Source organism: Schistocerca piceifrons, chromosome X (genome assembly GCF_021461385.2).
Source record: "Schistocerca piceifrons isolate TAMUIC-IGC-003096 chromosome X, iqSchPice1.1, whole genome shotgun sequence".
NCBI lineage: Eukaryota > Metazoa > Arthropoda > Insecta > Orthoptera > Acrididae > Schistocerca > Schistocerca piceifrons.
In genome coordinates this window covers 87023553-87035005 of record NC_060149.1, presented here as the reverse complement: position 1 = coordinate 87035005, position 11453 = coordinate 87023553, and the positions used below count along the sequence as shown (strand labels likewise).

Genomic DNA, 11453 nt, shown 5'->3' with positions numbered 1-11453 from the left:
TGCAATGGCATTTCTTCCAGGAGTGGTAGTCTTACAATCTTTTCAGGAGAGCTTCTGTGAAGTTTGGGAGGTAGGAGATAAGATACTGCAGTGAGGACAGGTTGTGAGTCATATTTGGTTAGCTCAGTTGGTAGAGCACTTGCCCGCAAAAGGCAAAGGTCCTGAAATTGAGGCTCATTCAGGCAAAGAGTTTTAATCTGTCAGGAAGTTTCATATCAGTGCACACTCCACTGCAGAGTGAAAATTTCTTTCTGGATTATCGATATCAATTGTATCACATGGTGGTGATGCAAGATCCTTCCCCTTTTAATTGTTCAGTTGAGCCAATAGTTGGCAGGCCCACGCATTGGAATTCTTGGGATGAGGAGAATTGATTGGTGATCCCACAAATGGACTGAGAAGCGTATCAAATTATGGAGAGCCAAGGTGCTGAGATGGCCTCAGTACTGGATCCAGAGCCATATTGACATAAGGAAGGATGGAGTGCTTGGTCTGCTCTGCTGTGAGTAGGAATGAGACTGGTCTTATCTCAAGAGAAGCTAGGAATGGACCAGAGGGTGGCAGTAGTTTCATCTGCTCCTTACTGGTTACAGCATCAAACAGTTCCTAACAACAGTACCTTGGGTCAACTCTGGGATTCTATCAAAGGTGTGCAACATACTGAAGTATGTCCCTGCTCTGCATCCATGCAAGATTTGTGCCAGGTTACTACTACTGACCAGCGTGCTCTGATATGTACATCAGACCATTGTCTCCATTTGACATATCTCCCAGTGTGCCTGATATGGCATTTGGAGGATCCAATGCTGGAATGAAGGGGTGATGATGATCCAGCAGTCAGTATCATCGATGAATGGCAAACAAACACTGCCTGAAGCATTGAAGTGATCCTTGGGTAAGTGCTCTGGTCACACACAGTGAACCATTGACAAAACCTTGTAAGGTATCAGATACTGAGATATGCCTCATGCTATGTTGTGGATGGTAGGAAGTAATCAGTGCAGTGCCTGGGGCATATTGTCATCTATTGTGAAGCATATGGCTTCATGTCTATCAAAGTCCTAATCAGTGCCCATAGGCAGTGGAGACAGAGCATTGGCATTTGTGTGCTGCACTGTGGTTCTATAATGAACATCACAGTTGTAATTGCTCAAAAATGATACCCACTACTGCAGCTGCTGTGCCATTTTCTCTAGCAGCCTCCGTTAGATGCAGAAGAATAATATCTGTGGTTTATGGTCAGCTTCTGTTGGAACTTCACTCTGTACAGGAAAACATGAAATTTTTTGACTCAATAGATTATTTCCAGGGCTTTTTTCTCACCTGTGGATATTTTATTAGAAGTTATCTTTGCATATTATATGAAAGTAAAATAATACTTTAAAAATATGAGTACATATTGCTGAACTGGAACTCTCCAGTTCACCAGCACCGTGTGCCCCATGCAACTTAGGCTGTAACTTTATCCACCCTCCTGCTTGCTCACAAATTCCATAATTTTCGATTTTGTATAAGTATTTTTGTGCAACAGTGCCTTGGAAAGATCCAAAACCATAATTTTCTATCATTTAATGTCAGAACAGTAACTGCTGATACTGTACCTAAGCTGTCATATAAATTTCATTTCAGTTACATGTATACTTCTTAGTATTATAATTTTCATGTATACCTCCTAGTATTATAATTTTTGTGTATGTTAGTCTGTTTATTGTTAAGTTCTACCTTTGCAGACTCATGATTTTCTGTGTTCTACATTACTAAATTCTTTATTAGTACAATTTTCTCTTAAATTATGAATCAGTAAACATTGATTTGTAGAACAGAACTTAACTTGATTGTTTTATTACTAGTATGCCTTATTATGTTTTTAGCACAAATAATATGTGAGAGCCGTAAAGATGTCCCAAGTGATGTGGACAGTGAACACTCTCAGCTTGATACCACACCGCAACACCTGTGTGTGATTGATATACCAACTGTAAGTCTAATGCATGGGAGATTCATATTACATTTCAAACTGAACAAAAGAAATCAGAAGTACAAGCATGATGCATGAATAAAATTTATTTGAATGTTGCAGCACTACTTTATGGTTAAGATAAGTTGACAGTATTGTTCTTCACACTGTTTGCAGCCTGTCTTAATTTAAATAAAATAGCTACAGTGATACAACAACAACAGTTCACAATATGAGTTCTGCGTCTACATTTATACTCCACAAGCCACCTAACAGTGGTGATTGTTTCCTTCTTCCCGTTTCCATTTGTGAACTATGCACAAGAGGAATGGCTGCAGATAAACCAGCATCTGAGGTCTAGTTTCCCCAATTTTCTCATCATGGTCATTTGACAGGATATGTGTGGGAGGAAATAACACACTGCATGACTCTTCTTTGAACATATGCTGTCATGGGTGGGATGTTTTATTTCATTCAGTAATTGATCATGCAGTCAACTAATGCATATTGCTTACTTTTTTAAACATTATGACACCATGACATCATGTGCTGTGCAGAACTGATGTTATTGCAGGCAAGATACAAGACCCCCCCCCCCAAAAAAAAACATTAAAAAATCAGTATGGCAGAAAATTTCTGGGACAGTGACAGAGCCAATGTGCTGGATAGGCAGTGGCGACCAGAGGAAGCTGCATCTCCTTGTCGTGCTGGTGGGGTGTTCAGGGGTGCCTTGACCATCTCCAACTCCAACCAAAGGTGGAGGGGTGTCTGAGGTGTTAAACACCTGTATGGCAAAAGAAGTGGACAATCTGGGGAACACCACATTATCACATATATCGGCAGTGTCTGTCAGTGGAGGAGGCCGAGCTGTGGCTGGCTCAGTGAACAGCAACCAAGGACGGAGTTGAGTCGCATATCACAGTAAGTGTGTCTCATATGCTTGTATATCATGTGACCTCTGACTGGCTGTGACAATGCCAGTTCCCATCCCAGGACCCAGCCATGTATGAGGGTCCAGATAGAGATGACCATTGGATGTGGAAGGGTGGGGGGCGAGGAGAGGACAGCATCTGGACATTGGATGTACAGTGCTGTCTGCAGGATGTCTATTAGTGTTTACTCATGATGGCCATGCAAGATTCCAGCTGCTGATGGACCTTAGGCTGGGTTGTTCCTGTAAAATGTTAAAAGAGCATGCAGCACATCGTACTTATTGGCTGTAGTGACGGCTTTGGTCATGTGCATATGAAGTGTTCAAATTCATCATTAGGGCTGAGATGAAAAGAGAATGAAAGCATGTGTTCAATGCCTTTGTATCTGCTGAAGTCCGTAAACTGAATGGACCAAGATTGTAGTCTGTTGTCTGAGACCAACATGTGAGAAGCACCCTCTATTGCAAATACCTTTTTTAAGGCTCAAATAGTTACAGCTGATGATGTTTTTAAGAGAACTATTAGGGAAATTTGGAGAGTGTGTTAATGACCACTAGCCACACCTCACTGAGGAAAGGGGCCAGTTTGTTGGCAAGCAGTGTTCCACTGAAATTTGCTGCCTTTCTATCTCAGAGTGTTGAGAGAATTGGGTATTTCTGATGCCTGTGGGGCTACATTTCCATAATAAGTGACTTTTCCCATGAAGGAATATAATCCTTTATTTATCAATAGAGGAAGTCAGCTTTGATGTTTTTATTCACTGGGCATAAGCCATCCATACCAAGGATGTGTCCCAGGTAGTCAACCTCTGATTTAAGACATCCACACTTCCTTAAGTTGCAGTGGAGTCCAGTATGTTGTAAGATTTGAAAAAGAAGGCAAAGTTTACGTAACTTTTCTTCCCTTGTGTCACCAGTAACAAGGATGTTATCCAAGTAGTTAGCGCAGCAAAGATGTCACAGATAACTTTTTCCACATGATGCTGAAAGATAGCAGAGCCACTAGCCATAACAAAAGGGAGACAATTGTTGAGATAGAAGCAGAAGGGAGAATTGACAACCGTAAACTGCTGGGGTGCCCATCCAATGGTAACCGTATATATGCCTGTGCTATATTAATTTAGGAAAAAATAGTTTCCTTCTGCTAGTTTTGGCATAAGATCCTCAGGGCAAGGAATGGGGTAAGTCGTGACAACTGACTGAGCATTGACAACTGTTTTAAAGTCGCCACAGGCATGGATTCTACTGGCAGACTTCTGGAAAAAGCTGAACACAGTATCTCATAGATGTGTAATAATGGGCATTAATATTCCTAAATCTTTCAAATTGTCCACTTCATCTTTGGATGTGTCTCAAAGTGTCAAAGGATGTGGACAGGCATGAAAAAATGAGGAGTAGCCAGTCATTTTTGTTCATTGTGCACTGCATAATTGATGGTGCGGCCAAGCACAGAGTCAAAGGGAGATGGGAACTCTTCACACAGCTTGTCAAAATAATTGAAAGGTACCATGGGGAGAATCATGTTTGCTGAGTCATCAGGCTAGAAAGCCACACACATGACAACTGTTGAGACCATAAATATTTTGAGCACGACCTGAAACAATGGTAGCTCATTAGATACTACTGTGCCTTAAGCAACTGGGAAGACCCAGTCTGAGCATAAGTGTCTTCATTTATGAGAGACATGGAAACTTCTATATCCAGTTGAAACCTAACTGAGTGATCAAAAATGGTGAATGTGATCTATATTTACTGAGGTTGCGATATAAAAGGACCTGACTGAGACAAGATGACATGAACTTCTTTATATCCATGCTGTGGGACAGGAGGATGCACGTGGCTGCCTCAGATGGTGGCAACCTTGAGGGATTCCAGGCAACATGTGTGTTTATGAGAACACTGCTGTTGGAGGTGCATGTGAAAACAATGTGGACTCTCGTGTAAGGGTCAGTCACAAGGACAATCTGAATCTGAGTTAGATGCTTAAGACTGGTTATTTGAATGTGCTTTGTGAGTTGTAGAATGGTGAGCTTGCTTAATTCTGTCTCTACTAGGGGACAGATGTTTCAAATCCTAGTTCTGCATTTTCTTGTGTAAATGGAACGAACTTTCAACAGAAGACACAGTGATATCACTGCTAGAAACTGAACTAACTGAGTCATGGTTCCCCAAATTTCTGTGGGAATAGGGTGAGCTATTGATAGAAGACACATTTTGTTCCTTGAATTAGTGTTGTACCTGGTGTGGAACCTGATGAATTTCAGCAGATTTGAGAACCTCTTTTATATTTGGGTTGTCCAACTGTAGTGACTGTAAATAAACACACTGGTCCAGAGTGAATCAAAAGATTACATCTCATGCAAGAGACTCTGTATACAGTTGATTACAACTTGAGTCAGTACACATTAAATGACATTTGCAAGAAGGACCTTGAAGTTTAACTGCCCATGTTGCGTAAGACTGGTTAGCGCAATTGTGCCACTGAAAAAATTCTAATCTGGCTGCCACTACATGACACTTTTTTTTAATAATATTGTAAAGTGCTGTGTAAATCTCTGAAAATTCAAAGGTTTATGGGTCTACTAAGAGCTTAAGTTTACAAAGCAAATTCAACAGTTTAGGATTAGTAGACAGAAGACATCCATGTTTCAGCATTGTATCAGAACTGTCACATGCCTGGAAATGAAGGAAGAAGTGCCTGTTGGTTGGTTTGGATAATAAAGAGACTAAACTGCAGAGTCATCAGTCCCAAAGAAGTGCCTCTAATAGTTGTCCCTTTCCCACAGTGTTTGGTTGTAAAGGTGGAGATAGTGGCAGCTAGTATATACTGGTTCAGCTGTTCATAGCAGGAGTTGCTGTGTCAGCTTGGCTTGCAACTCCATCCACTGTTGTTAGCAGGGCTGTTGCTGCTGAAGTTGTTACTGATACTGTTGACATTGTTGCTGTTGCAGTGTTAATTGATGCTGCCAAAGTTTAAGAAAATTCAGGGTCCATTTTTTTCTTCACTGAATGCTTGCTAGATTTGAGTCCTGTGCCCTTGAGCTGTGGCCAAAATCCTTGTCGCCACTTTTTTGCATGCTCATTTGGTTCCTGTGTACCAATATGCACAGCTTTTATTGATTCACAGTTAAATAATCACAGAATAAAGCTAAAGTTCACACAACCTGATTGAGCTGGGTTGGTGTGAGCATGCTAATTTGATGGTGGCAGAGTAATACCAGTAGGTCCATAAATTCATGCACTGTCATTATTGACACAGCAATTAATAGTCCATATAGTAATCCACAGTCCAGACCAGTAGAGGGCAGCCTGGCCCCAGTAGCCCATCATGACACTCTTCACTCAGCTAACAGTATGATTGTGGAACTCCCAGCCACTGCTTATAAAGACATTCTGTCCTCTATCTAGGTGGTGAATCAAGTTGAGTTTCTGGGAATGCCACCTATCATGAGTTTCTATGTTCCACAACCTTTTGATTCTATTATGGGTTGGGTTGATTTGGGGGAGGAGATCAGGCAGCAAGGTCATTGTCTTCATCGGAGAAGGGAAGGAAGGGGAAGGAAGTCAGCCGGACCCTTTGAAAGGAACCATTCCAGCATTTTCCTGAAGTGATTTACCTAAAATCACAGAAGACCTAAATCAGAATGGCCATATGCAGGATTGAACCATTGTCCTCCGGAACACGAGTCCAGTGTGCTAACCACTGCACCACCTTGCTCAGTGAGTCTAGTTTGTTGATACCTTCTGTGGTGGAATTAATGTTGTTATCAGGACTGTAAATTCCTCCCTGCTCCTCCACATGGCGCACACACACACACACACACACACACACACACACACACACACACACACACACACACATAGAAAGAGAGAGAGAGGTAACAGAACTAGAAAGAAACAATCAGTGATGACACTCTTCTCACTATTATTCTTTTTTGTTTACTCCATACAGCTATCAGTGTCAATGTTCATTTCCAGAAAATTTGTGAGAATGTCATTTATCTTTGATTAACTAGTGTTAGTATTTATTTTGACTTTTCAGTTCAAGCTTTTTTTTCAACATTAAATTACTTCACATTGATCACATGTGAACCTTCCTTAATGGTTTATCCCATTTCACCACTCAGAATTGTAGCCTTTTATCAGAAACTGGTATGTTTAAGTAATTTGTAAACTGAATACTATTTACATGTTGTACACTGCGTAGGAAGTTGTTGATATATGTTAAAAATAGTGGTAAACATATTATGCTCCACTGAGGCATACTTGCATTAAATCATCTCAAATGTATAATGTTATACAAAAAATTTATCTCAGTTTGAGGTCTGCAATGTTTCATTCTTTTGTACCACATTTTTCTTCTTGGATTGTGACCTACAATTAGCTGTCCATTTTACTCCCCTTGGGTATTGAAAAAATAAGAAGACAGGCCAAGTTATTTGAAAGAGATGGAGAAAATTTTTTCTTATTGCTACTTGTAAAAAATATGCACCAGAATTAGTGGCTCAGTGGCTAAGTGAATAAGTATCAATATACAATCTAAAGGTTTGAGATCTTAGGCAATGACATACACATGTGAAAAATGCCAAGTTACACTTCTGTTGATACCTCCATTTGAGCAGTTCCAGCTGTGTAGTTCATTATATTGTGAGCTTATACATAGAAGTGAGTAACGTATGTAGCTTTGTCTCTGTCCGTTTGTGGTTTAATGTTTAACTTCACATGTTAGTGTATTTAAGAGATGTTGACTCACATTTATTAACTGTCTTGTCCAGATTTATACCATGTTTAGCATGGATAGTGACTGTGAATACTCTGTTTGAATGTGAGCTGATTTGGAGTCCCCGCACACATAGCTCCAGGTCGGTGCTGGCTTTAATCATGCAGTGTGAAGTTGTTGCCAATCAGAAACACTATGGGTGGATGGTTGTAGGGATACAAGGGAAGTCCAGCTCATCCCATGTGACCCAATCAGTCCACTGCCATGTTCAGTCTGGTTACTGCCTGCACTGAGGTTGAACCCCTATACATGACTGAGTGGGAGGTCATGTCAAGTTGTAACAGGCAACAAAAGACTGTCCAGCAGACCAATGGAAAGGCCTCCCTAGTTTGTTGGACAAACAGGTTTCAAGTGCTGTCTGTGCCTGAGAATGATGCTGAGTGAGCTGCAGTCGTTTGCCCTGTTTTAGAGGCAGCTTCTCAGCCTGCAAGATTTGGTCATTCACTGAGGATGGGATTATTGGTGGCTGGGAGGTCCAGTTTTAGACATGTGATTGAGCCCGCTAAGGATGTATAGCTGCCCAAAAAGGGAAGAAATCCAGTGTCCACCCCATGTACATATTTCTCGGAGTTATCCCAGTTGTGGAATGGGTCCTTGCAGATGACATGAACAGCACATGGTGCAGCAACTGCAGATTTTGGCTCATGTCAGTACCAACAAGGTGTGTCACTTTGGTTCAGAAGAGATTCTCTCTAGTTTCCAGATGCTACATGAAGTGATAAAGAGAGCCAGTCCTGTTTGAAAGATGAAAGGAGATCTCACCATCTACAGCATCACTGATCTGATAGAACTGATTGTAGATCTATGTTACAGAGCTGAGTGGACACTCTTAATTAGAGAATCAGCAGTTCTATGGCTGTGTAGGTCATAGACTCTTTGACCTGCATCATAAGGTTGAAAAGTGACAGGATGTGCTCAATATATTAAGGATACACTACACAACAGAGGCAGCTACACATGTAGTGAGGGCTGTGTGGAATCGACTGAATGGTTTTTTATGTTAGAGTGCCTACAGAAAAGTGCTGTGCTCAAATTATTCTTAGAACCAAGAGCTGGGTGAAACCCAAAGTAGAGAGCTGTGAGATGCTCGGCAAATGGTGCAACGTATATCAGAAAGCCTGACTGTATGCTACTAGAGGAGGAGTGTTCATTGCTGTTGACAAAAATATTCTCTCTCTTGAAGTTGAAGTTAAGTGTGACAGTGAAATTATGTGGTTGAGTATAATAGGTGTAGGTGAAACAAAGCTACTTTTTGGTGTTTTTACTGGCCACGCAATTCCACTGTGACAGTTCTAGAGACACTCACAGGAAGGCTATGATCTCTATAGCGTAAATACCCATATCACACTGATTCATTGCTGGGAGGTGGGAGGTTGTGTGTGTATGTGTGTGTGTGTGTGTGTGGGGGGGGGGGGGGGGGGAGTACAAACAGACAGTCTTGCAAAGTACTTTTGTTTTGAATATGATTTCTGAAAACTATCTTGAGCAGCTAGTTTGGAAATATCTTGGACCGTATAGCTACAAATGTGCCAGACCTTGTTGACAGCATCAGTATGGAGATGGGTATTAGCGATCATGATGCCATTATAGCAAGTATGGCTACAAAAGTTAATAAACCAATCAAGATAGCTAGGAGAGTGTTTCTGCTAGAAAGAGCAAATGACCAGTTGTTAGCATCTTATTTAGGCAGTGAGCTGACATCATTTAGTTACACTAAATTGGACATAGAGGAATTATGGGGAAAGTTTAAACAGATTGTAAATCATGGTCTGGAGAAGAATGTGCCTAGTAAATGGATAAATGATGGAAAAGATTCACCATGGTTTAACAGAGAAATTTAGAAAATGCTGAGGAGGCGAAAGCTGTTGCACTCTCAGTTCAAACGAGGAAGCACAAATGATGGCTGCCAAAGGTTAGTAGAGATTCATGCATTTGTGAAAAGAGCTAAGCATGAAGCATGCAACAACTACCAAAGTCATACCTTAGCTAAAGATCTGACCAAGAATCTGAGAAAATTTTTGTCCTGTGCAAAATTGCTAGGCGGGCCTAAGGCTTCAAAAATGGCTTGGCTCTGAGCACTATGCGACTTAACTTCTGAGGTCATCAGTCGCCTAGAACTTAGAACTAATTAAACCTAACTAACCTAAGGACATCACACACATCCATGCCCGAGGCAGGATTCGAACCTGCGACCGTAGCGGTCACGCGGTTCCAGACTGAAGCGCCTTTAACCGCACGGCCACACCGGCCGGCCGGCCTAAGGCTTCCTTCCAGTCATTCATCAACCAGTCTGGTGTGGCACTTGAAGATAGCAAAACAAAAGCTGAAGTTTTAAATTTTGCATGAAATGATTCACACAGGAGAATCATTCAAACATACCATTTGAGCATCAAATGGACTCCTGTGTGGACAACATAGTAATAGCATCCCTGGTGTAGAGAAACAACTGAAAGCATTGAAAACAAATAAGTTGCCATGTCTGGATGGAATCTCAATTCAGTTTTAAAAAGAATGTTCTATGGCACTGGTTCCTTAATAAGCTTTCATTTATCGCTAATCTCTTGCTGAGTATGAAGTCCCAAGTGGCTGAAAGAAAGTGCAGATGATTTCTGTATATAAGAATGGTAAAATGACGGATCTGCAAGATTGCAGAACAATATCCCTAACTTTGGTTTCCTATGGAATCCTTGAACATATTCTCAATTTGAATATAATAAACTTTCTTGAGGCTGTGAAGCTTATGTCCATGAATCAACATGGTTTTAGAAAGCATCGCTCATGCAAAACTCATCTTGCCGTTTTCTCACATGATATGCTGCAAACTATGGATGAAGGGCAAGAGGTAGATTCGATATTTCTAGATTTCTGGAAAGCATTTGCATGGTGCCCTACTGCAGACTGTTAATGAAGATATGAGTATATGGAACAGGTTCCCACATATGTGAGTGGTTCAAAGATTTCTTGCCTAATAAAACCCAGTATGTTGTCCTTGATTGCAAGTGTTCATCAGAGGCAAGGGTATAGTCAAGTGTATTCCAGGGAAGTGTGATAGGACTGCGGTTATGTTCTATATACATATATTATTTGGCAGACAGGGTGGGCAGCAATCTGCAGTTTTTTGCTGATGATGCTGTAGTGTATGGTAAGGTGCTGAAGTTGAGTGGCTGTAGGAGGATGAAAGATAATTTAGACAAAATTTCTAGTTGGTGTGATGAATGGCAGCTGGCTCTAAATGAAGAAAAATGTAATTTAATGTGGATGAGTAGGAAAAACAAACCTGTAATGTTCAGATACAGCATTAGTAGTGTGCTGCTTGACACAATCACATCATTTAAGTATCTGGGTATGATGTTGTGGAATGAGCATGTGATGAGTGTGGTAGGGAAGGTGCATGGTCAACTTTGATTTAGTGGGAGAAATTTGGGAAAGTGTGGTTCATCTGTAAAGAAGACTGTGTATAGGATGCCAGTGTGGCCTATTCTTGAGTACTACTCAAGTATTTGGGATCCGTACTAGGTCAGATTTAAGGAAGACATCAGAGCAATTCAGCTGTGGGTTGCTCAAACAAGTATTATGGCCATGTTTTGGGAACTCAGATGGGAGTCCATGGAGGGAAAGTGACATTCTTTTCAAGGAATGCTATTCAAAAAATTTAAAGAACTGGCATTTGAAGGCTGACTACAAAACTGTTCTTCTGCCGCCAACACAATTTTCGCGTATGGACTGGGAAGATCAGTTACAAGAAAGTAGAAGTCATATGGAGGCATATAGATAATTTTTCTCCT

General features: G+C 41.0%; 1 protein-coding gene across 1 annotated transcript in view; it reads left to right on the top strand.

Moving 5' to 3' along the window:
• The first annotated feature begins 960 nt into the window (after positions 1 to 960).
• The window catches only part of LOC124722186, a 260469-nt gene continuing 249976 nt past the window's right edge, over positions 961 to 11453 (top strand). The window contains exons 1-3 of the mRNA XM_047247385.1: positions 961 to 984; positions 1079 to 1367; positions 1872 to 1978. Coding sequence (XP_047103341.1) covers positions 961 to 984; positions 1079 to 1367; positions 1872 to 1978 — 420 coding nt within the window. The remainder of the gene's footprint in view (positions 985 to 1078; positions 1368 to 1871; positions 1979 to 11453) is intronic.